This window comes from Carassius auratus, chromosome 34, assembly GCF_003368295.1.
Source record: "Carassius auratus strain Wakin chromosome 34, ASM336829v1, whole genome shotgun sequence".
Taxonomy (NCBI): Eukaryota; Metazoa; Chordata; class Actinopteri; order Cypriniformes; family Cyprinidae; genus Carassius; species Carassius auratus.
The window spans coordinates 6712470-6740256 of record NC_039276.1 but is presented as its reverse complement, the minus strand read 5'-3'; the positions used below and the strand labels follow the sequence as shown (position 1 = coordinate 6740256).

The window sequence follows — 27787 nt, the reverse complement described above, 5'->3', positions numbered from 1 at the left end:
AAGGTTATTTATTTATTTTCTGTCCAAAAAAATAAATAAAAAAAGTAAAAATGAATTAGCTAACTGGAGTCTAACCAAAAATGCATATGCAGTGCATATATGTGCATTTTTCAGATCTCAGCTCTTAGAAAGCCCAATAACAAATGCATAGGTCCATTTGTTGACTGAAAAAATAAAGTAAATCTAAACTCTTTTTTTGAGCTTGTGCTGTAACACTCAAGACAGTAAGAGAAGTTTGACTGAATGAGGCATTTGGTCTTTAGGCTGAATGAAATGAACAGATTTCAATCAAAGTATGGCAACCCTCTTATTAAAGCATGTTAATATAGGTGCAGACTTGTTCCCTGTTGAATCACGGATGACAATATACTAGCTAAAATGCACACTGACCTTTTTTCGCTTTATCAGTAGCAGGGAAATAACATATTTTCGCCCAAGGCCTCAAGCTAATAGTGCAAAAACAGGTTTATCAAGGCATGTTGCAGTGCTGTTTTCAGCGAAGTGCATAAGAACGCAAGAGATGATAGTAAGTGTGCAACAGCAGCAAAACACAGCATGGAAAACTAATCTGTCCTTAGCATGGCAAAAGTGTCACTGTCTCCTATTAAAATCTACAAGATTGTCATCAGCACTTCATTAAAATGTGTCTGAAAAGATTTGTGCCAACCTACAGGACTGCTTTTGTGAAACCAGAATAGCACCGATATAAGGACATTAGAACGATTACTGAAACTTCAACTCATACGCCCTGGAACTTCATCAAAAGGGTGCAAATGATGAGAAAAGCTGCTAAAAAGATAGAAAACACTCCATAAAAAGCTAAATCGTTCAAAACATCAGCAAGGCACTAAGAAGCCACAGTAGCAAGAAGCTATCAATTTTTTTTTTCGTCTTTTTTTTTTTTGTATGCAAAACTAAGCTCTGCTTGCTCGTATTTCCTGTAATATTGATCAAGGTCCATGAAACAAGAATGACAGCATGCATCGAGGTAATACAGATGACAAACAAAAAAAAAATAAAAGAGAAAAAAACTTCACAACTTTAGATAACACATAGCTGCTCTGTTGGAAGGTTCAGTACATATATAACAATAATCTCTGTGTGAGGTGAAAAAAATGAAAAAGAACTTTAAAACAAACATATTCATCCCCTCGCCCAGAACAAAAATCTTCAAACAGTTCCAAAGTGAAAACTTTCTATTGGACCCAAACCTTCATATATCTGCCGATTGGTGCTCTTGTAATGCTTCAGCAGTAAACTGATGGTGTCTGCGGTAAACTGACTGCAAGAGTGCGTGGGATTCTTAACGAAAGGTGTGTTCTCCACGGACGATGTGCGAGGAGAACTCGTAGCGATCTTTGCTGCAGTGGCCACAGATGTTGCACTCGAGTGGGTCTCTGTAACCATGGCAACCCATGTGGATGGTGTACATGACGTGATCCAGGAACAGGATGCGGCAGTGTTCGCACTGGAACACCCTCAGCTCCTGGCCTTCGCGGCCAAAGACGCGGATGCTGTCCCTGGGGGCGATACGGCTGGCGTCTATCGCCCTGCCTTCCTCTGCCCGGGCAAACCCCGGGCTTGATCTCGTCCTGGGCCCGGTGCCGCTGAGCTTGTCCTGGGGGCTGCTCCGTGCCGAATCAGCCGAATCCTGTCCACTGTTGCACGGGGACCCATCTCGGGCCGCATGAGGATTCTTGTGCCTCACCAAGGAGATTGCGCCATTGGTGGGGTGAGAGAACTCTGGGTTCGGGTGGGGCAGTGGAGGAGCCTCTCGACTGCTGGGACGGTCCATGCGTGGGCCGAGCGGGTACATCGGATGGAAGAGCGGGTTCACCATAGGCAGCACTTCAGCCATGGAGAGGGATGGGTGATGAACCATAGGCCTCAAGGAGTCGGAGCCCAAGTAATCCATCAACTGCGCATGCATCACCTCAGCTTCCTTGTCATACTTAGGGCCCATCTCATAGCTCAACTCGGGGTACGAATAGCGAACCATTTTCTCACCTTAATAGACAATGCAATAAAAGATATATTAGGAACAGTCCCAAAGTACTTTCCATAATGATTGAAAAATAGACGAACCTTGCAATTTACTGTAAAAAGTGGATTTAAAATGCTGTTACTATGTTTCTGTTGCATTAATGATGGAAAGCCCCGTTTGGAGACTGAAGTGAGAAAATTTAACCCCTGCATAATATGGATGCGGTAAACTGCTCTGGCGTAGTCAGTAAAAGCAATGGCAAAGTCACAGGTGTGCAAAAACCACAGAATAAAAAAAAAAAAAAAAACTCCTACTCAAACCCATTTTTTCTCTCTCTCTTTCACTTTAATACTTAGTTTGATTTCCGCAGATATTGTCATTACAACGCATGTAATGAGTTTCTTTTCAAATAATGTTTAGAGTTAATGCTTCTTATAAAGTCGTGCTACTGTGTACATAATTTCTCTCTCTTAAGAGATCTTATATTACAATTGAACTCTCTTTATTATTATTTTTTTTTTAATGTGAGTTCTGCTCTCTGTTCCTTCATGTGGAAACTCAGCGCTCATTAAACGGTTGCATGTGGTATTTCAGCGCCAAAACCTGCATGTTACACACTAACCACCGGCACTCCAGTTTAACCAGGCACTAAATACTCTGAAACAGTACTGTGCTGTATTTAAATAAGTCACTGTCTTTATTTATAAGCACAAATACACTTACTTTCTCAAATAGATCTATTATAGCTTCTTCCTAATTCACTAAACCCCACCCTATTTGCCTGACACAATTACTGTTGCTCCTATAGAAAGTAGAAGACACTAGTTTTTATTACTAAAGATTTTTTTTTACATTTGCAATTATTTTGGTGGAAGTAATCTAGAAGTGATGAATAAATGATAGAAAAGTCAGATACTTGTGCTTTAGAATAGCTTTCTTTCAGCAACTTTCAGCAGTTACCTGATTTAAACGCAATGCAGACATCATTTGCATTTTGCATTATGCACATACAGGGACTTTATGTGTGAGGTTGAAAATGTTTCTTGCCTACATTACACCACTAGAACTTTGAAGATCAGTATGTTGCATACAGTAGATTCAACCACATTTTTTGCTGAGGTGACACTCACCCACAAACTTTTGTGGCGTGGTGCTCTTCCGTTTACCCACATTCCCCTGCAGTCTTTCAATTACAGGAGGGCGGTCGAAAGCCACCATCCCAGTTGACTCTAGTGGCCTCTGCTCCTTTGGTACCTCTCCTGGTAAAAACAATAAAACATTTCAGCATATCAACAAAGCTGGTCCAAAATACTATTTGTTAGCATTCCCATTTATCTCAAAATAGGTCAAATAGGTTTTGCAGGCAAATTGGTTCGAGCGGTAAATTTTATGAATCCAATTTGTCAAGACAACAATGATTTTAGCTAGAATTATAATTTTGAATGAGTTTCAATCGAGAAAGGAGCTTCTTGCTGTCAGATGGTGTGGTTCGGACCATCTACCAATAGAGGCTTACCATGCTAACCAGCAAAACCCCTTGGTGTCAACAAAATGTACCCCATATATTTTCATTGAAGCAAATCAATTTAAGTAAATCATGTTTCATTTTATTTTTAATTTTTTTTTTTGTGTGTGTGTTCAAGAAACATGTGGAACACCATTATGTCATCAAACACCGTAGATAACACAGGGGCTAATTAGCAAAACCTTGACCACTTGGTGTCAACAAAATGTACCCCACAAATGTTACGTGAAGTAATTCTTTTAATTTTTTAATTCCGAGAAACATGCAAGCTTGTGGAACACTGTTGTGTCACCAAAACGTTTCCACAATAATTCATAATAACACTAGATCAATGAGGCGGAAACCATCATCTTACATTCTCTGTGAAGTCATGAGACACTAACCTGGATACAGTCCAGGATTGGAGGTAGAGTCCATGCCGACGCTCTGCAAGTAATTATGACACCGTTCTTTGTGCTCCTCCAATGACGTGCGCTGCTTGTAGCTCCGCCCACAGTAGTTACACTTGTGTGGTTTGCCCACTAAAAAAGACATCAAAGAGTAGCAAAATAAGTATTAAAGGGGTCATATGATGTGATTTCAATTTTTCCTTTCTCTTTGGAGTGTTACAAACTCGTTGTGCATAAAAAAAGATCTGTAAAGTTACAAAGACTTAAATCCAAAGAGATATTCTTTATAAAAGTCAACCACACCCTCCTAAAACGGCTCATTCTAACACGCCTCCACGTCCACGTCACGATGTGGGAAGATTTTCATAATGCCACCCAAATGTTCATGCAAAGAAAGAAGGCATAGCTTTTATTCTTGCTGTTGCCACCGGCGCCATGTTGTTGAGACGCTGTTTGTTTTGTTGTGAAAGCGAAGCTACTATGTTTGGCTTTCCAAAAGAGGACACAACTAGAAATCAGTGGTTAGGTAGTATTTACAGCACTGTTCCAGAACAGTTCACCCCAAATATTCAGATGTGTGCAGCGCATTTTTTGGAAGAGAAGAACTGTTCCCTGTGAGAGTAGCCTACAATGGCCGTGTCTGTTTCTATAAAGTGGGGCAATTCCAACTTTGCAAGGACAGTCTGGCTTAAAAATCAACGTGTTTCAGAAAGGCGTGGAACACAGGAGAAACAATAATGTACAGTATTTGGAAAATAATGTGTTTTTATACCTTAAACCACTTAAAAATATTGCATTACCATAAATATACAAAATTATGTTCTTTTCAGCAATGTCATATGACCCCTTTAAGATGTAAAATAACTCATTCAGACCGCTCACACAAATGAGTTTCAGTCTCCAGTTAAGTAGGTGAGAAAGTGGGCACAGACAGATTTTCGTGATGATGCAATCACCACAACATGGTGAGGGGGTTAGCTCCATAGAATTACGTACATTAGTAGTAGTATTCGATGTTGATTTATCATCATCCATCTGTTACTGGCGCCAAAAGTGATGACTTGGAAAGTCTCTTTGAACAATAAACAGTAATGGAGTGAGTGTTTCTCCTCAGCCGGATAAGGTGTGAAGTGATTCACAGTCAGTTCCACTAAGATTAGGTCAGTGCAAGGGTGATAATGGGACAGAACCTCCCAAGAAAGCTGCAAAAGGAACAAGAACCTTCACAACAAGAACACACATCGTGGGCAGAGGAGAGTAGGAGGAGGACGATGCTTAGCCTCCAGAAACAGATGTGAGTTTTCCAGAAGCTAATGGAACGATTCGTTTATTGATTCATTCCGAGCTTCATTCATCAATTGGTTGAGTCATTCATTTAGCTGTCATGTTTTTCTTATTCACTCATCAGTATCAAATCGGAACATAGCCCACCGTTACATCTGCGCTGTTCTGTTATGTCAGCTACAAACCTAATTGAATTTGAGACAGGGGCTGCTTTGAGCTCTGTGGTCAATCCACTGGTAAAAGGGACTTTCAGAATTATTCATAAAGAGTGTGGCAGTGAAACAAAACAGCCTAGTGAATTGAGTCATACTGTATGAACATAGTTAACAAGCCTCTTACTGCACGTGAGAAAATAATGAAAATTCACACCTGTTACTAGCAAGCATGTGGGACTACCTGTAAAGTGTGCCAATTGTAAAAATACCCCCTACACTTTTTGGTAACCCTTTTCAAAGTGACATAGTGCTTTCAGTCTGAAGCAAACAGTGAAAGTGACACAGCTACTGACTGAGATGCGTTGAAGTGACCTTTTACGTGTAGAACGCATGTCATACAACAGAGGCCCTGTCACTTTTGTGGGAAAGGAAGGATTATAGTAACAGAAAACAAAATTGCTTCGGTCTGCCTTGAATCCAATGTATCCTAAACTTGTGTGTTTTCCTTACTCTTTGGAGTGTTACTGGCTGTTTGTGAATAAATAAGATCCCTAAAGTTGCAAAGACTAAAGTCTCAAACCCAAAGAGATATTCTTTAAGTTAAGACTCATCCACGCCCTCCTAAAACATCTTGTTTAAACATGCCCCCACATGTCTACGTCACTGTGTGGGAAGATTTTCATAATGCCGCCTAAATGTTCATGCAAAGAAACAAGGTGTAACCTTGATTCTCACTGTAGTATTGTTTGCTGCCGCCACTGCCATGTCGTCGATACATTGTGAAATCGAAAATACTTCGCACAGGACACAACTAGAAATCAGTGGTTAAGTTGTATTTACTACACCGTTCCAGAACAGTTCAACCCAAATATTCAGATGCGTGCAGTTTCCAGGGAGAGTAGCCTACAATGCCGGTGTTCTGACAGATAATGCTGACTCACAACATGTAATTAAGATTTCATATTTAAAGGATTTGCCACTGACCATTCAAACATTTTGAGCAGTGTAGAGCAGTGCTAATTGTTTGTCGTTTCTCCCATAAATGCAGACATGGTTTTATGTTTACACGGTGCTATATGCAATGCAACACGTAAAAAGAGTCCTCACTGGATGCAAAAAATGCCTTGTTTGTAATGGGTTTTATTGGTTTTGTGTCGTCGCACCAGGACACAGCTTCACAGTATGGTAAGGGGTGTAACATTTCCGTCACACGCTTGAGGTATTCGGGCAATTACAATGCACTGGATAGCTGGCCAATCAGATAACACCTCGCTTTTCAGAATGATGAGCTTTGTAAAAATGTACGCATTTTTAGAAAGGCTGGGCATAGAGGAGAAACAATAATGAAAATAATGTGTTTTTTAAACCTTAAACCGCATAAACATATTTCATTACACCAAAAACTGAAAATAATGTTCTTTTTTAACTACTTCACTGAAGTTTTAGATTCAATGGGTTGAAATTGTTAACAGTGTAACTAAGCTGTAATTTAAAGATAAAACTAAATATATATTTTTTAAATGTTAAAATATGAAATTTCAATAATGTGTACAGTAGTATAAAATAATTTATAATCTTTATTTTATTAATAAAACCACATAAAGTGTTTTATAATATTATTTTCTTCATATACAAATGATTATCAATTGAAATATTAGAATATATAATATTAGAAGAAAAAAAATATATATAATAATATAAACATACACATACTATAAAAATATATATGCTTATATAGCATTCACGTGAACTGTCACACCATGTCAACTATGAAGAATGCCTAAATTTGCTTATTATTATTATTATTATTATTACATTTAAACAATCTTTCATAAACATTGTCTTCATGTCAATGTGCAAATGTCAGGTAATCAAGGGGATCTAGTGCAGACATTTATACGTCAATATTCTTGTGGTCTTTATATGTCAGTGGGTGAATGTACAGTTTCACCTGATGGGACAGCTCTGAAAATGCCATTTTTTGTCACACTTTGAATATTTATAATAATTTTAATTGTGCGCATGACAGCACATCAGAAATGACTTGGAGCAGACATACAGGATATAGCGAATCCACACTGACAAATCTATGCTATAAATGGAAAAAAAGAGAACTGAATTGTTTGGTTCAATGAACTGTCAAAAACACCTGCAAACTGTAAAGTCTGGGACAGGCAATCATGCTAATATGCGATGAAGAGAAAGATTCCAACTCGTACAGTGTGAAAGAAATGCAACCAGCAGTTTTATCGATTAATAGCATCTGTTCAAAACCCTATGAGTTCCTGTAGCAAAGTTTGGACAATTCAGAAAAAAAAAAAAAAATTCCCTGTCTAAGCACTTTTTCAAATGCAAATTCATGCACATAATGCTGCATTAAAGCCCTCTAAACCGCATCCATTCGGGTTGAAAACAGGAAACAGTGAGATGAGGATGACATTTCATTTCAAGTAAATGCCTATCAATTGTAGAGCATCAGCAAAAGTGCTCAAGTTACTCAACTGGTAGTTAAACAACATGAACCCAGCTTAAAGCATCCACTACCTGAATCAAACACTAGCCACTCACATCACATTTCTTATTTTACTAAGCTGACAAAAACATCCAGAGCAAAGTCACCAACATTATGACACACGCCTAAAACTGTGGTGCAACATATGCTGTTTCAGTTTCATCTTTAAGAGCGCGTCTGTGGTCTGTGTGCATGCATATGGATTCCAGTGACAGGCGCTTGTAAACGATTGGATAGCCAAAGCTTTGCAAGATTTTACTTCCTCTTCACTTAACTTTCCTGGGCTGTTTTCCATCAATCCTCTTGTTTCCAAGGGCCAGAAAGGAAGAGGTCCTTCATGTGGCACCCCCTGCCCAAGACCTCATCAGACCTTCAAAGTCACTCCCATTCTGCTCCAACTGAAATGGCTGGTGGGAAGGCAGATGGGAAATGGACTTATGGCAAAAAGGGCGAGACCGCCCTGGGCAGCATTGCTCCTAAAGTCCTTGAATTACTCATTAAAATGACTCCAGCAACAACTACATGTCTCACACTGTGGTAGAACAAAGCTTTCTTGTGGCACCTCCTCACAATGCCTATAGAAAAGGATGTGCAAATGAATTAATGACTCTCATCGGCCACAAACGTTTATATGCTGAGGTAGTTTGGTGCGTGGGCTTTGGTGGTAAAAGCTCTCACACTGACATTTGATATCAATATGATAGACCACAACACACACACACACCACAAATTTTGCATAGTTAGCTGGTTAGTTATTAAATGATTGAGAATCAATACTACCAGGCTGGGTACAACTTCCCATTCTCTATCATGACTATGATTAAATAGTCATCACAACTATGAAATTAGACAAACAGAGGAACTTAGTGACCTTTTTTTTTTTTGGACATTTAAATGTTTTGCAAAGAAATCAGCATATCATAATGTTTTTTTAAGGATTATGTAACACTGCAGACTTAAGTAATGGCTGCTGAAATTTCTACTTTGGATCACAGGAATAAATTACATTTTACAATATATTAAAACAGAAAGCAGTTATTGCAAATTGTAATATTATTTTACAATATTAATGATTTAATAGTATTTTTGATCAAATAAATGAAACAAAAACATTTTATAATACACAACGAGAATTTATTTAATACGTAATTATATCAATTCCAAGATCAAAGGACCCATTTCAAATATATTTAAGCACATATCTTGGATCAAATGGTTTATAAAATCATGAGAAGCAACTTCAGTCAATTGCGTGAACAAAAGCATGGTGGTCATCAGCCCTAAAAAGCCTGTGACCATCAGCGCATATGTGAAACCAAAATGTAGCTATGTCTTTAAGAATTATTTCATAAATTCTGGCCACAAAAACAGGACACCACAGACATCAGCTGCATGGCCTAAAAACTGTGCTATCCCTGTGCTGTGATTAGAGCTGCAAAACAGGAAATGACAAAAGACGAAAAAAGGCAGCAAAACACGATGAGAGTGATAGGTCGCTCCAGCTCTCCCTGTGCGTTTTAAACAAGCCGTCCCTGAGTGACAGCTCGTGAAGTTCCGAGCCGAGCGCTGATGGTATCATATGACCCGGATCTTTAATGATGAGGACTAGACAACTGATGGTGGGCTGATATGAAAGTGGGTTAGAGAGTGATGCTTCACCAAAGCGACACTTTCCTTTGGTTGACAAGAGATCATTTCCTTTGGTGAAGCGCAAGACTTGCAGGCAACACAACAGCATGTCCTAGGTGGCCTCACAGCAGTGTTTGCTCTATGCACGTCCCTTTTTCCAGAGCATGTCACAGAACCACAATTGTTTTCTAGGCTATGGCACACATTAATACCACACTACTGCCCATGCATGTGTCTTCTTATAGTAATTGCATAGAGCTGTGGGAGCCTGACCTGAGTGTGTGCGCAGATGTCCGGTCAGGGCGTCACGGCGGCGGCAAGCGTAGCTGCAGAACGGGCATTTGAAGGGCTTCTCTCCCGTGTGGAGTTTGATGTGCCTCAGTAAGTTGCCCTTTTGAGTGAATGAAACCCCACACTGGTTACACTGGAACGGCCGGTCACCTGATGGACAGAGGATGAACAGAGTCATGAACAAGAGACACTTGCTGATCACTTGTAGAGTTAATGTAAAAAAAAAAAAATTAAAAAAAAAAAAACTTTTAAATACTGCAGTGTTCAATATCATTTGTCATCCCCCAAAAGATTCACAAAAAAATCTCAAGGCATTTGCATAGACACATACTGCTGGTTACATAGGTTATCATGTCATAAATTAAATTAAATTAAATTAAATTAAATTAAATTAATGCATTTAGCAGACGTTTTTATCCAAAGCGACTTACAGTGCATTCAGGCTATCAATTTTTTACCAACAGTATCATGTGTTCCCGGGGAATTGAACCTCCAACCGCGCAATGCTCTACAAATTGAGCTACAGGAACGCTAAATAAATAAATTCTAATAAAAAATAAAATACATTACTTAAAAATTTAAAAATGTAAATTTCACCCTCAAACGTATAACATTGTAAAATATATTCAAATATAAAACCTATATTTTAAAATGTACTATTTCACAATATTATTGTTTTGACTGAAAATATGTTACATATTAATTTTAACATTTAAAAAAATCGTACAGAGAATTTGGAATGATAATACATTTAGTTGATTGAAACATGTCTTTAACTTGAAAGTATCTATATTTTTATTGTCTTTTTTTTCTTAATTCCACATAGATTTTGAGTTTACTTGGTTAAAATTACTGTTTGGTTAAAATAATGTTTGTCAGATTGAAAAGATTCATCTTGAGTAAATATACACAAATACATTTTAATAACTTTACAAAAACAAATTATATATATATATATATATATATATATATATATATATATATATATATATATACACTAAGGACCTAAAGAATTAAAAAAATATATTTTTTCACAGGTATGATAAGTACCAAATCTATCTGATACAATTCTTTTTTGATTATGAACCTAATTATGGTGAATTAATTGGATTACTCATGCATTAGACCTGCTCTAAAAATAGCCTGTGATTTTAAAACACGTTTGATGGCAACATAAAAAGTTTGATCATCGGTTTTTTTCTAACCCCAACTTGAGCACCATGATGTTGCCATGGCTTGATTAAACCTTTCTCATTTCTGAGCGGATATGAACCTGGAAAACCGAAATATGACGCTGTCCTGTTAGCGTGTTGTCTGGCAGTGTCAATGTCAGCCCTGGGCTTGGGAACAGGTTGTGGAGGATTCCTGTGATGTTTTCCCTGAGAATAATTCCTAGTCTTAACTATTGTCTTCTTACAGAACAGCTACCCGCTCCACACCCTTTTAACACTAAAAAAAGGAAGAACGTATGAGTGACAAGCCTTGGTCACGAAAGGGCTTTGCTATTTTAATGGGAAGTCAGTGAAATGTGTTCTGTCGAAACTTACTTGAGAAGTGTCACAATGAATTTAGGCAAATAAATTGCACTTTGAATTGTGGGATTATGGTGCTTTTTCGAAAGATGGACTTTTATAAAAAATAAACATTGGCCTTCTATCTTTAAAAAAATACATAATGCATATTTAATCGTCTAAACCTCCATTTTATTTAAGGTTACCACACTTTCATTTCATTATATGTATTCTGACTGAAATATATTCTGGCTATAAGCACACAGACACACATATCATTGATATTTGGAATTTGGAAAGTTACTTTGCTAAATATTTTTCCTATTATTTTTTTTAAATTTGATCATATTTACCATTTGGCAGTCTAATCCCGGTCTCATTATGCCCTTCTGTTCCTGGCCCAGCATCTTGTGAGTTATTTGGGCTGTCAATCATGGGCTCCTCCAATCCAGAGCCTTCTTCACCGCTGTGACCCGCCTCATCCAGCCTTCTCTCTGTCTCCTCCTCAGTACCTTCCTCCTGTTTGATTGTGCGTGCTGTAAGAAAACGTTCAAGTTTTAAACAAGCTTTCAACCGTTAAACACAAAAGTCAGTCTCCATCGCCCACTTACAGGAGCTCCAGTACTTTCCACACACGTGATCGAGAACTAAAGGGTGAATTAATACTCTTTTGAAATCACTGGTTACTATGACAGCACAGTGACCAAGAAATCTGTCCTCCAACACGATAACAGCATCGGGATGACAGCAAACAGGAAAGAAAGGCAGACGCAGCTGTAGTCTCTAGTGTAGCGAGGCAAACGGTGGGCAGGTGGAGTTCTACATGACTGACAGTGGGAGACCGTGTAGAGGAGGTGGGACAGTGCTTTGGTCTGGATTGAGCGAGCCTCTCCATTTATCGCAGCACACAGGCTGTCATGCACCTCCAGGGAGGCCACCCCCACATGCGCAGACACACAGAGCGTGACAAAAATAGACATGCAAAGGGACGCATAAACACATAGCGACACGTAAACACGCGACAGCCTGGCCCTCAAGTTTTCCGTCTCAACCACGCACACTCTCCAGGTTTCACGACAGGTGGAAAAAGAGCAGGCAGCTTTCTGCGCCATCCAGACAAACCTGTTTGTAATTTCACCGCGAGTTTAATCTCTGGGCAAGAGTTTAAGACTAAGCTTTGAGTCACCTCCGTCTTTCCCGTCTGTATGAGTGTTGTCCCTCAGGCAAAGCGCTCTTCTGCTTCACTAGGTTTGAGTCACAGTCTAAGAGTATGACTGAAATCTCTCTGATCCCCCTAAAAAAGGTCAGCAGCTCCCAATCTTTGCAGACGCTCACAACAGAGCAATTTCACTCATAAACGCTATTCGGATGAGACTCGTTTTCCCTGCTGAGATAAATATGTGTTTCACAAACTCTGTGATTTTATTCTTGTCAGAATTGCATTTTTTTTTTTTTTCTCATACAATTTTGGTAAAAATTGTGAAGCAAATTACCCACTGTCTTCGACTTCTCCTAAATTTGTATTAACTTTGGAATACTGTAACTAAAGCTAAATTTGTCATTGTGCACCCCGGTGCAACCTAATTATAGATTTTCCTTTTTGCCAACTTGTAATTGTAGGTAAAACAGCTGATGACTCAAGTAATCATCATATGGAAAATTGATAAAATCCATAAGAAATGTCTCCATTAATTCATATATTATATTATAATTCATAAATATATTATATTATATTGTAAAAAATAAAATAAAAAAATAAAACAGTTTATTAAATTCTAATAATATTTCACAATAGTTTTTATTGTAATTTTGATCAATTAAATGCATGGTGAGCATGAAAGACTTCTTTCAAAAACATAATAAAAAATAAATAAAATTAATTAATTATTCCAAACTACTAATAAATGTTAATTATAAGTTATAAATCTTAAGTATTCCAAAAATATTTAGGTATAATTTGTAATAATTGGTATAAAAAAATAAAATAATAATAATAATAATAATAATAAAAACATAATATAAATATTTTTTTAAATGCCACATTAGAGCACATGACCTATTGAAACGCCCAAATCAAATAGACACTCCCACCCTGGTGTTAACTAATAAGACCCCATCCCATTCGTATTAGTTACAAAAATCCCTTCCAAATAAAGCTATACATATAAGAACAATGACTGTCAAAATAGAAACGGTTTACACACAATAACATGCAGGTTCACATAGCTATGTGGCAGTGCCACACGATAACCCTCACTTCACCCGCTGGCACTTCCAACGAAGTATTACAAGCGCACAAACTTAATATTGCACAAGCGATCTCCACTTTCAAAGGAACACGTATGACTCGCATGGCGAATGGCAAGCCTCGGTGCACAAAATAAAAACTTGCTCAATCTATACCCACAAATGCAAATGTGGTGCAATCCTGTCAACGCATCACAATTGAACAAAATTACCTTATTGTAAAATATATACATTTTTCCAATTTCTATGTCCATTCTGTCAATCACTGAGGACAGAAAACAGCTGCCTGTGGTTTAACTATATCTAGCATACACGTTATGGAGTGTTTATGATGGCTGCAGCTGAGTGAACTTGAAACGGTTGCCGGGACAACATACAGAATCATCATCAACTGATCAAAGGAAATGAATGAGAACAAAACACTCAGTGCTGAGGATACATACACCCAAGCCAGCGACTAACAGGCTCACATGACAAAAGCAGAGTAAACCGACATAGATGCATAAATAATGTGTCAGGTCTCTTTCGTTTTTTCTATTAAATTTCACATTTGCTGAAAGTTCTTATGTCAAAATGCAATGTCTAACCCTTGTATATGATATTATCCTTCGAGTACTTTCTGCACAGAATAATATATTGGAGTCTGTATCCCTCCACCTCCATGTGCAAGCATGGGGTTAACTAAACCAAATGTGTAGATTAAACTTCTCTTTACCCAGTAACATGTTTCTCAACGTCCTGTGCAACATGACCAATAAATTATCTAGAAGAACGATCTCCATCTGGGATCATGGTCTGCACCTCCATCCTTCAGTGGCAAGAGCTTCCCTTTTCTCAGTATGCACGCTCATGCTGACGAGCCCTCCATCAAACCAGCAGTTGATTTTGAGGAAGGGACATGTCACAGACTGGGCCTATCCCGTCAGATCACAGATAAAGCTGCAAGTGCAACTTCTATTTTTTTATACTGCAAGATAAAGGTCTTTTTTTTTATACTGCAAGATAAAGGTCCTTCCTCTGTCCCTTGCAAGCTGATGCGCACTCATTTCTCCTTTTTAAGATCTTTTGCAATAAAAAGTGAGATACTGTACTTCTTATTCTTAATGCTAAAGGGACGGTTAGCCAAAAATGACAATCCTGTCATCATTCACTGTCTTATTTCAGGCACTAAAAATATTCCACATATGACACGAGTGCCATATTTAAAATGTTCTGAAGCCATATAAAAGCTTTGTGTGAAAAACATTTACTGATAATCTTCCTCCCTTATTAAGCTGTTAACATGACAACTGCTGCAACTAAATCTAAGAGTCAATGAGTTGATAAAAAATCATTCAAAACAAGTCTTATGAATGTGGTGCGTTTGTGAGAGATGTTTTCATTGAATAATGACTGAAATTGTGTCCTTTTCCTCACATAAAGATATTATATCATTTGACAGACATAAGATACAGTCATATGGCCTACATTTCAAAACGTTGCTTCCTTTTTGAAGCTTAAAAGGCTCCAGTTATGATCTTTTGTGAGGCACGAAAGGAAAGAAATGTCATACAGGTTCGGAATAAGGTAAAAAGCTGTCACTGGAACATTACCCTAAGGTACAAAAGCTAAAAGCTCTTTGTACCCCCCACCAAATGGTATATATAAGTACCTTGAATGGTACTTTAAAAATAAACCTTATAAAACACATATGAGTACCTTTTACCTTTTGTACCATAGGGTAATGCTTTTGTCTGAGAATGCATGAGGGTGAGTAGGCTTCATGATAATAGAAACGAACTATCCCTTTAAGATAATCTAATCAATGCACCACATCTAAGAAAGTCAAATGAGAACATGCATTGCTGGGAGTGGACTTGTTAGAAGACGGGCCTACTCACCAGCAGGGGAATTAGGACTTTGGGAACGCTGGCCATTGGGTGTGCTGGTCGACAGGTCCACCAGCATTCTCGAGTTCTCCTTCCTGGGAGAGCAGTTGCCGTTACCTAGGAGACAGACAGAAACAAGTGCACTGAGGACATCGCCTTGCTCCAGGCGGCGCAGCTATTGTGGCTAAATGAAGCTCTGAACTCAGATCTATACAAGCAGACAGTTCAAGGAAGACATTTCATAATCACTGCACTTGGAGATTATCAGTTATAAAAGAAACTGAATCAAGGATAACTCTTCTAGATGTATTTCTTACTGTCAATTATTACTCAAATATACTTTCAGCTGTACTTTACTGTTCAAAACTTGAACACTGAACTACTGAATACTGTTTTGTTATATGTTTTAAAGGGGGGGGTGAAATGCTATTTCATGCATACTGAGTTTTTTACACTGTTAAAGAGTTGGATTCCCATGCTAAACATGGACAAAGTTTCAAAAATTAAGTTGTACGTTTGAAGGAGTATTTCTGTTCCAAAAATACTCCTTCTGGTTTGTCACAAGTTTCGGAAAGTTTTTTTCGAGTATGGCTCTGTGTGACGTTAGATGGAGCGGAATTTCCTTATATGGGTGCTAAGGGCGCGTCTGCCGGAAGAGCGCGCGCTCCCGTAGAGCAGAGCAGAGAGAGGCTGTGCACAGACAATCACTCATCACAGTGAGAGCGTCGCGAAATGTCACAAAAGGAGTGTGTTTTTGGTTGCCAGGGCAAGACAACCCTGCACAGATTACCCCCCCCCCCCCCCCAAAAAAAAAACAGCATTAAGGGACCAGTGGATGGAGTTTATTTTTACAGAGCATCAACGGAGTTGTGCAAGTGTTTGTGTTTGTTCCCTGCATTTCGAAGATGCTTGTTTTACAAACAAGGCCCAGGTTGACGCTGGATTTGCGTATCGTTTATTTATTAAGGATAATGCAGTCCCAACGAAAAAGGGTCACGATCGTGTGTTGGAATCGCAGGCGGTGAGTAAAACTGCTTCAAATATCTCTGTGTTATTAACTTAGCTATCCGCGTGTAAGCACATCAAGTAAACAACATGCGAGGTTGTCATCAAACTGCACGAGTAAAACTGCTTCAAATATCTCTGTGTTGTGAACTTAGCTATCAGCGCATAAGCACATCAAGTAAACAACATGCGATGTTGTTATCAAACTGCACTTTCCACATGTACAGCTTAAAAAAAAAAAAAAAAAAGACAACAAAGTGGAACTTAGTCATTTTCCAAAACCGCTAAGCAAATATATACAGTTTCAGTACATACCACATAGAGAAGCCTTTGCTGATGCTGCTCTTGTTAAATTTCAGCCTCTGGATCTGTGTCACAGCTTCCAGACTCGCTCAACACAAAATCCTACTGGCGCTCGTGATTCTTTAGCTCCGCCCACACGTCACGCCTCTAGGCACTCGTGTTTTTCCGGGAAAAATCGGTACAGACTATCTTTCTCTTATGAATATAATAAAACTAAAGACTTTTTGGAGATATGAAGGATGCAGTACTACTCTATAGGTACTCAAGATTAACAGGATATTGAGTGAAAACGAGCATTTCACCCCCCCTTTAAAGCAATCTACTGTTTACAACTCTATTACAGTTCTGATCGGAGATGGTGATTGGCTGATACAGTGTTCACACAATATATCAAGTGAAACACATTTACTTAGTCACAGTATTTTGTATAGTCACTGTTTAAAACTCAAATCTACTGTATTCTGCATCCTACCACTCTTTGTTCACTACTCTAGAACATAAATATATAATATATAATATAATAATGTAAACTATTAAACTAAGAAATGTGATTAACGTTAAAGCTAATCTAAATTAACTGATTTATTGAACTGATTTTTAATTGTATTATATAATACTGACACATAATGTAATAATGCATATAAAATATTTATATAATACAGTTACTGAATTAAACATTTTTCAGGTAAGATTAGATTCCATCTAAATAAATGGATTTAATCATAAAAAAATATGATAAATAATGAAAAAAATATGAAAAAAATATTTCAAATAATATTTACAAAATAGCAAAATGACTGAATGAACCTGACTGATTAATTCACACAACAACGGCTTCTATTCAGTTTCTGCACTTTTTAATACTTTAAGAGACATCCATTTAAAATGTTCTATGATCCTTCATTATACTCGTTGATAACTTGGTAAAGGATAGCAACATATCCAGTGGTTTTAAGGTAGTGTATACACTAAACGCTTTTAATAGCACCCATCTCTGTTACCAGAGCTGAAATGTCTCTAGGGTCAGGTAAACACTTCAGTTTACAGAGACAGTGTGCCATCATCTCATGTGGGGAGAGCTTGTTAAGCTTTCAGCCACATCCTTAAGATTCAGATTGGATTTCCTCATCTCTCAGCACCCGCCACACACCGGCTTCGAGATATAATATGGCTTCAGCACGTCCACTCAGGGGGAGCAATTCCTGCTCCCTGATCCCATTACCCACTGACCCCTTCAGAGCCAAACACTCAATACAACGACAACAACATTAGACGGCTCTTAATGTCTGCATTATGCATACACCTAGATCATTCCTTGAACTTCACAATTATGTCTGGAAAGTACCTTGGATGTCACAGTTACGCTGGCTGTTATATCTCTAACCAGTGTACTAAATCTAGTCAGTCCCTCCTTCAAACAGGTTTGTTGGGTAGCAGAGTCAGTCTGCTAAAGGGCTTTAAAACAGTATTCATGGCTTTTTTAATGATTCATTTGCCTGGGTTTTTTTGTGAATCAACAGGTCCTTTTCTGATTCCCAAACTATTTTAACTTTCATGTCCTTTAAAAGTTTTACATTTGTGATAAAAGTAAATGGATCAGTAAATGAGGGCCTTTGAGGTATACCAGGCGACAGATATCTATGCGGTCATGCTGGCAGACAGACACTGTCATTCTGACAGGGAGAGCAACTCAGGGAGACGCAGCCAATGACACAATCCCAAAGCACGTCTCTGGTTACAGTGCCGGGGTTGAGGGAAATCTCAGGTAACCTGCTGTCCCTTGACAACGGGAAACAAGCAGCCACTCCGATTTGAGCGATGGCCGGGGGGAGGATTTTCCATAACAGAGCGCTGTGTCTGATGGCCCCCCGGCCTGAGAAAGTTTCTCAGGATAAGGGATCTATGAGAGTAAACTAAACTCTTGTACAGTAGCGACTGAAACCACTCTCTTATCCCACATCTAAACTCAAACATGATAAATATCATTTCTAATGTCAAGTGCACGCTACAAGTTTATTACCCTGTGCATGTTTAAAGACTCACAGTTTGTCTTTAAAACTTATACACACACACACACACACACACACACACACACCATATATATATATATATATATATATATATATATATATATATATATATATATATATATATATATATATATATATATATATACAGAATTTTCAGTATCATTGCCACAGTCTTCATTGTCTCATGATCCTTCAGAAATATGCTGATTTACTGCTCAATAAACATTTATTATTATCAATGTTGAAAACAGTTGTACTGTCTAGTACTTTTTTTTTTTTTTTTTTGGAAATGCTGATACTTTTATTTCAGGGTTATTTGATAAATAGAATGTTTAAAAGAGCAGGAGTTATATGAACTAGAACCCGTTAATAGAAAACATAATAAATGTCTTTACTGACACTTTTGATCAAGGCTCTGCTATCACATGAACAATCTCTGTTGCACTTTAATATGTGGATTTCAAAGTTTTACAATGATTCCACGTTGTTTAATTTGTTCTACAAACCACACTGACATTCCCACACATATGATTGTTGATGGGCCGAGAGCTCTTTTGTAATGACGGCCTACAGGATACAGTTTATATTAATAAAGCTACCATCTTCCCCCGTGAAGTGATGCATGCTGAAAATCCGTAGGCTCTTTGGAGACTACTGGAGTGACTACAGGTCTGGCCTGTGCCACTGCTGAGTCAGAATCAGATCCCGATTCACTCATTCGCTAAAACTGTGTGTATACCAATCAAACAGCAACCTACAGAATGGACTGTTCCATGCACTATTTTTTAAGTGGATCAATGAGGAAAATAATTGGGGGTGTTTTCAATAGTGGCCCACGGGTTAAAGTCAATGGGAAACACAACAAGTGTGACTTTCTATAATATCTTTCTATAATATTTATATATATATTCATCATGTTTTGTTTGAAGCATAAAAAGTGGATGTTGAATAATGGAAAAAGTTCAATTTAACTAAAAATTTATATATTTGAATCAAATGATAAAAAAAAAAAACATATTAATATGGTCTATTTAGAATTCATGTTAACTTTAAGTTCTGGATGACACTGAAGTGATTCGTGCATCATGTTTGCCGGCGGCTCTTTTCCAGTAGCGGGGGTGGAGCTTGGAGGCAGGTTCTGTGTCAGAGTGGCGATACTAGACCAAAAAAGAGGAGTTTTAAACAGGATCGCTTCTCCCAGGAAACAGAGCGATTGGTTGTGGCATGTCGTAGATGCTAAAGTTCGAGCGTGGATCAGGTTTATCCTGTCCGTCCACACACCTCCAAACCATCCTTCCACATCAAACACAAAACACATTCCCCCTCACGCTCCTCACCACCTGCCACCACTGAATTGCTCTTGTTTAAAAGGACAAGCTGAAGTGGACAAGGTCTTATTAGCATATCAAAGCCAGTTTACTGTACAAAAGGTGGTAGTATTAGCCTGTGATCTGAGATGGACAATCTTAAGACTCAAGTCTTTTTTAGGAAATAGAAACCAAGGTGCTGTTCAAGTATTCCCAAATTTTGTAAAAGAAGATTAGTAAGCGGTTATAAAGAAAAAAGTAAAATGTGTAAAAACACACAGTTTAACGCCATGCACACGTTGTTATCTTTTACTCTAAATGTGATAATGTTATTCAAAAACAAGGTGTGGATCAGTATTCAATCGTGTTTTTAAATATAGCAAGCCCTTTAAGAAAGGAAAAAAGCCTTTCAAAGTCTATGGAACCAAGTTAAACTGTAAACTTTTCATTTTCCAAGACACCTGCAAGATTTTATTTTTTTTTATTTATTTTTAGACGAGGGACGTTTTATCAGCATGTTCCATCTGAGGGAATCTGTAGGGGGAGTGAACAGGCTTGGAGGTACCACTGTGCACCTGGTACTGAAGCCCCGTCCAGATAACCAAATTCAAGAGGAGCCAAGAGTCGATGCAGTTGGCTTTTAAACAGGATCTTGGGGGCAGCTCGAGTGCTTGACTACTGCACATATTCTTAAAGCAGAACTGGCTTACAGCTGCAAGACAAACTCCCACAGTGCTGCTGGATTTAGACAGCATATCTAAAATAAATCATGTCATCAATAATGCACCAAATTATGTCTGCATTGCAAAAAATGTAAGCTTTTAGTTGACCAGTATATCGAACTCAAAAGCATTCCTCGATAAACCTCGATCCAAATATGTGAAACTCATTTTTAAGGAATCAGAGAAAAAAGACATAATCAATGCGCTCAAGTCTAAGCCCAATGAAGTGTGTGCTATACACAAACCCAGCATGAGAGAAGCAGGTGATATGATAAAATCTCTGTGATGGTGGAACTGCTTGAATATTTTAGGTCTGTATGTGCTCTGATTGATTACAGTTAAACTATTACTGTGCTATTATTTTTCCGTTTACGTTTCAATGTCTTCCGTTAGCTCTCCCATATAATAATTATATAGCAGGCAACACTGAGGAAATCTATAAACAAATAAAACTCAAAATACATGCAATAGACATAATTCATAAAGAACACTCTCCAACGTCACATTTTTTTACTTTAACCAAAGGTAAAAGAAAATAAAAAACATTTTTTAATTAACATGACAGGCATGTGAAATCCCTCAAAAATGCCTTTTAAGATGCTTTTTATGTGCTTAATAAAGGTTGCTTATATTTACTTGAATATGGCAATATGCAAAAAACCGTACTCACTTGCAATATAGCCATTCGATGCCTCCATGTCCATATTCAGGGGGCAGAACTGTGGAATGAAGATGAGTTATACATTAGATTCTGTATTATTCTGCATCACTTTATTGTAAAATTGGTTATATGACAAACATTACTGGCACAGGTTTCTTTAAGTAATTGTTGTGAATATCTAAATATCTCCTGAAACTGAATGTAGAGAATAAGAAGGTATTTAAAAAGAAAGGAGTGACTAAGAAATTATATAAAATTTTTATTTGCATCTTAAATTATATAACACCAAGGTACAAACTCTAGGCGTTCAAAGTCGACAGTTTTTGTGATATATTTTAATTTCCAAATCAGCAAACCAATATCACAGGGACATAAACAAGCTGCTGTGCAAACATACACAAATGTACGATTCCTCATATTCAACTTTTCTGTTACAATTTTTAGCTCTTCTGAACTGTATGCAACCGTATTACTGATGTGTATACTCAAAACAGTTAAACATGTTTTATATAAAACATTTCTAAATTGTCTTGTAAAGCATTAGGGAAGTGACAACTTCCTGGTTAGGCAAAAAGAGATACATGCAAAGTGTGAAAATGGTCATGTTTTCAGGTCCTTCTATTGAAATATATGTCTTAAATTAAATGCCTGGACAGAGCAAGTGAGCTGTGAAAATAATGTCAGTAATGCCTCATCGAATGAATAACGTCCATCAGGTCATATCAAACTAACCTCACTGCTGGACAGAAACACGTTTAGCAAAGATATAACATATTCTATAACTTAAACAGCTTGAATTAAAGTAAACAAAAACAATAAATCTTAGGCATACATTAAAGCACAGTCATTAATAAAATAAAAATCTTTACATTTTTTCAAAGACAACTGATCATACAGCAATAATAATGCGTTTACTGGTTTAGCACTCTAGAACAGAGTTGGAGGAATGTCATTTTTAATAATGGTGACAAATAAAACGAGAAATTCCATGACGTTTATTAGGACAGTATCATAAATAAGAGCTACTGCACACTGTTTGTGTTTTGCTGATAGATGGAAAGTGCACAAATGGCTCATAATGTGTACAAAATCTATGGACCAAGACCCAAATTATCCTTACAGAACCTCACTTATGTCAGAGTAGGGAATTTACAAGCACTGGATCAGTTTTGGAAATGTATTTTCTATATTAAACAACTTTAAAATGTTTAATAACTAATTATGATTTAGCCCATAAAGCACTGACGTAGTATTTGTACGAACAAAATTCAGTTGGAACAGTATTTCAAAACCTATTAAGGGAATGTCAACCAATTAAGTAGCTTTATATAAAAAATCTAAATAAATGCTCAAAACAGAAAACAACAGTTTGAAAAATAGAATAATACAATAATTTCTCTGCTCTGCACTCTTACATAAGTATCTATGCAAAGCATAGCAAATCATTAATAACCCTAATTTACACATATTGCATTAAAAACCAATACATCAGTTAACTATAAAAGTAGTGTTTGATACCCAAACAGCCCTCATTAAGTCCGGAATCACACGATATCATGAACCATCTTTCCTGAAATTCCATAAATCATGAGGAATAATCTGACATTACACAAAAATGCACCTGGATACTCTGACCCTGATCAAAGTTTATGAAGTAAACAAGACACAAATTAAAGTTTCTTGATATGGAAATACACCCAAATTGTTAGATGGAAATTAACCTTCAAATTAAATGCATAAAACAACAACAGTGTGATGAAATGTCATGCAAAGCATCAGGAGTGAAGTTGGTCTTATATATGGTGCCGCACTTCTCCAGGGGCCTGAGCACACTGATCACGGCACGCGTGTGCACACAGCCTTCATCCAGTGCTACAGCATTACACTACCAACCCCTTAATTCCTCAATATCAGCAGACGACATACAAGTAATATCTGTTTCCTAATTTAAAAAATAATTCCTAATTACACTCCTTTGAGATTTAATGGAAGTTATATATGTTATATGGGTCAATAACGAATAAGGACATCTGCAATTATATAAAAAAAGACAACTGTTAAAAATCAAATGGAAAACACATTTTATTTGTTCTTAGAAATTTAATCTTTGGAATTATGTTGGTTGGATGTATTAAACAAAATAATATTTTGACATTTTTTAATTTTTAATTTTTTTATAATAGTCATGTGGTATAACCATCAAGTAAACACTACTAAAATACTTTTTCTGCACCACATTTTCATTATTTTCACTGAAGTTTTATAACATTTAAAACTCCAACCTATATTCTTCCAAGTTAAAATTAAACAAAATTGAGGAATATCAATAAGGCAAAGCAAACATCAAATGTAAGAAGAATAAACGATCCACAGTTATGAGGGTCTACAGGGGTCTCTGCTTTATGATAAAACAAAATGGCTTCCTGCATGTTGGTTATGCCACACTGACTTGTTGTGTTAAATAATATTTAATATGATTTAATATTCATATTGAATATTAATATTATTTATTTCTAATAATTTCATTTTTTATAAGAATAATTAATAAATACTAATAAAAGGCTTACCAAACGAATTACACCAATGATTTCAAGAACGTTGATGACACTTTCTAATTATTATTATTTTTTAATTTTTTTACAATCTCTTAAGTTTCATTATATCAAGAAAGAAAGAAGGAAAGAAAGAAAGATTACTTAAATTAAAACACTGAAAACATGTTCCTCATAGAAGATGTGTACACAAGAACTGTTGATAAAGTTATTAGACCCAAGCAAAAATGAGAGTCGCATTATTGACCCATAAACGGATATTAATACAGATTTGATATACATTTGTCACTTTAGCTATGTAGCAGTATTAATGCACAACGACAAAATGTATTTAACTGTCAGCATTATAATACAGAAAAATGTCTTTCCGGACTTTAATTAAACTACAAGACGTGGTATTAACAATAAAATATGAAAGCTTTACCTTTTTGTTTTGGTCTCCCCCCTGTGAAAGCGCAAATAAGTGTCCAACGAAATCCTTGCGTAAAAACAATCGATTATCTCCAGGTGACAGAGGCTTGTCAGTCTCTGCTGTGGTGTTGAAGTCCTCTGATGACTGTCATGTTCAACTGGAGTACATATTGGTCACAAACAGGGGACGATCTTGCACCAAAATGAAAAAAAAAAGAAGAAAAAAGTTAGGAAGCAAGCTTGGGTTAGTATGATTTGGTGACTTCCTTTACGCTGAACAAGCCCGTCAGCTTTTCCATTTCACACGCGTCTAAGCGCGTTTCCCCCGACTATTAGATTTCTTCCTCTGATCTGAAACTGCTTTGACATAGTGAAGTGAAACCTGTGCCTGTTCAACACCTGGGTCAATCGATGTCAGGCTCAGGCGATTACTCAACTGGATCCACCGGTTCCAAGGGAATTAAGCCATAAATAAGGAAATGATGGGAACTGCCTACAACAGGCTTAGAGCCCAATATTTCCACCTGTCTGACACTCCGGTAAAGGTTGCGAGATGACTGTGTGCGAGTTTGCTATATGCTTCATGTGCCACATAGCCGATAGTAAGCTAATTCACTTCAGTTTAAATGCATACTCTTGGCAGACGCGTCATTACTTCTAATGCGCAAAGAATGCTGCAATTAATTCGTTCATCTACAAATACGAGTCATTAATAGGTATTGATAAAAGTGCGAATTATAGGGGTTTATGGTGTCATCAATAAAAATAAAAATGAGGGAGAGGGTCTTAAAAGTATTTAGCTGCTGCTTTCCATGCAAGTAGCTAAATGATTCAAAAGCCTTTTAAAGTACAATGTTACAGTACACGTTACTTCGAGTGCGCAACTATTTAACCTATGTTTACATTTAATTTTTGCATAAAACAAAATCATAACAAAAGCTGCTTGATCAAAAATGTGCAATTATAATTTGTCACGTTAATACAGATGTACCTATGATGTATATAGACTACATATAATGTATTTATTTATTGGGATGGGAGAAAAAAAAACTCTTCATAAAATTTTGAGTTTACGATTATCTGTAACGTCATGTGCGCTAGAGGCGCCAAAACCCGAATCTCAAATTATTCTTTATTTTGAACAAAATGAATCCCCCTAAATTTCAGCAGTTGAATTCCCACAGATAGCGACTAATATTTTCACAATCGCAGACCAGTGTACGACATTTTCAAGTCATGAATAATGACAATATTTATGTTTTGTGCAAGCAAGCACCTGTTGCTATGGTTACCTCAATTAGCGGCAGGGCTCATTTCTGTTCGCAAGCAGAACGTTACATTTAGGTCACTCTGATTTGTATTATACGCTCTTGGAACTTGTAATATAACTTTTTGGTTACTGAAACGTTGTTTGAAAACGCTGCTGAAACACACAGATACACGTAAAAATAAGAAACACTTTCTTTAACCTGTGTTTTGGGGTTCAGCCCTTTAATAGGTGGGGTCAAACGCCCCCATAATTCGCACCCTGGTCCGGACGCGTCATGGACCAGTCAAAACACAGAATACACAGACGCATAAACCCTTTAAACCGAGAAAGGAAAACCTTGGCAGCTCACCTTTAGCAGTGGAAGGGGTGCCACACATCCATCTCATCTGATATGGAGTTCCAGACAGCGTCTAAACACTGTGTATCCGCTGCAGTGCGATATTCCCTTCGCCTGCTTCCTCCATCTTCAGACGGACAGCAGCGACCGGCTGACTCAGAGAAACGGATCTAGCAGTGCTACTCGGTAATCGATTAGACGCCTTATCTCTGCATTTTAAATGCATTTGGCATGATCTCCAGTATTTAGGTATCTATAGGAACGCAAGAAAGAAGAGAAATTGGAATTAAACCTGTTATTCCAAACCCCGTGGCATGCTATAATATATTCACACCTTATGTTATAACAAAGTACTGTAAAATTATTTACATTACAAGTCTTTATTACGATTATTTGCTCTATTCTAGATGCAATGACCCTTGTTGGGTTGCTGTCCTTATGCTTACATCTTCACTGGTTTCTTAGACTATATATTAGGCAATTTTTTTTTTCAAACACATTTCTAATGGGGTGGAAGAAGATGAGAACGAGTCACTATAATTCAATGATTTTTTTTTTTTTTTTTTATGTTAAAAAAAAGATTCAGGGTAGGCATTAATTGCTAGTCATTCTTCTCTTGGACCCCCTCTACTGACCGGAGAGAGAAATACACCACTGACCTAGTTGGAATCCTGTCAACTGTAGACAGTTGGTGATGTCAGTAAAGTACTGAGCAAATTCTAAGGAAATCACACATTATAAAAATTTGTATAAATACAAAAAAAAAAAAAAAAAACTTTAAGCAGTATTTTCAGTAAGTATGCAGTCAGCAAAACCAGTGCCACAAATGATGTTGTCATTATCTGTATCATCCTTGGAGAGTGAATCAGTGCGGTCATTAGGATCTGCATAAGAATGTCACTGAGATGTTTCACTGAGATGAATAGATGAATAATTTATAACAGACGGAAATTAAGCAGGTCATATTAGTCATGAAAGGCTTCCATTTTTGCATTGTTTCTTTTACAGTAAATTGAAGATGTGGTTATTAAAATGTATTACTGTAAGAGGGCTGCATTTATTTTATTCCCCAAAAAATACAAATAAAATAATTAAATTAAAAAAGCATTTCTGTTTCACTAATCACTCTTTCCTTGACTATTTGATGATGTGAACTGAAACATACCTGTTCAATGCCTGGATGAATGTCAAGTTTTGAACTTTAAAATTGTTTAAGAATTTGTGCTATGTTTTATATATATATATATATATATATATATATATATATATATATATATATATATATATATATATATATATATATATATATATATATATATAAAGTTTAATCTATATTTTGACAAATCAAAATTAGAATCAAATCAGGTGATTTTTTTTTAAATGATAAGAGTAAAAAATAAATAAATAAACAAAGTTGTTTTGCTTTGAACAATTTAACGAGGTCACCATTTAAAATGGTTTGAGAAATTCTGCTATTGCTAATACTGTACATACATAAAAGTGATCTTGTGGAAAATGAACAAAAGTTGATTTTGCTTTGAACGGTTTAATAAGGTCACTCACTGTTTATATGTGTTCAACGGTGTTCCTTGAGGCCGCACTGTTTGTTTACTCTACCATCAACTCTCTGGTTTGTAGAAGTATCCTCAGATAAAAATCAGTTGCTTTTGTTCAGAAGCTGCTGGTTAACTTTCCATGGTTTAAAGAGCACTGTTTGATGTAGAGGGGAAACCGTTAGACGCCCCCTCCTCTGTCACCCTCTCCCCTACCTTTCTTTTATGTCTTTATTTATTT

At 36.9% G+C, this 27787-nt stretch overlaps 1 protein-coding gene across 3 annotated transcripts; it reads right to left on the bottom strand.

Annotated features, from left to right (window-relative positions):
- Window positions 1-49: 49 nt before the first annotated feature.
- LOC113053029 (zinc finger protein Helios-like) lies at window positions 50-26412 on the bottom strand. Of its 3 annotated transcripts, XM_026217628.1 has the most exons (10): window positions 26363-26412; window positions 26006-26246; window positions 24400-24578; window positions 21433-21481; window positions 15408-15512; window positions 11634-11816; window positions 9752-9919; window positions 3893-4030; window positions 3115-3243; window positions 50-2007 (listed from the first exon to the last, which is right to left on the bottom strand). In XM_026217628.1, the coding sequence occupies exons 4-10, from the start codon at window positions 21464-21466 to the stop codon at window positions 1304-1306; spliced, it is 1461 nt and encodes a 486-aa protein (XP_026073413.1). In that variant the 5' UTR covers window positions 21467-21481; window positions 24400-24578; window positions 26006-26246; window positions 26363-26412; the 3' UTR covers window positions 50-1303. The 3 variants fall into 3 exon arrangements, with proteins under 3 accessions (XP_026073413.1, XP_026073414.1, XP_026073412.1); XM_026217629.1 differs by lacking the exon at window positions 26363-26412 and having other exon boundaries at window positions 26006-26269; XM_026217627.1 differs by lacking the exons at window positions 26006-26246; window positions 26363-26412 and having other exon boundaries at window positions 24400-25017.
- Window positions 26413-27787: the final 1375 nt, after the last annotated feature.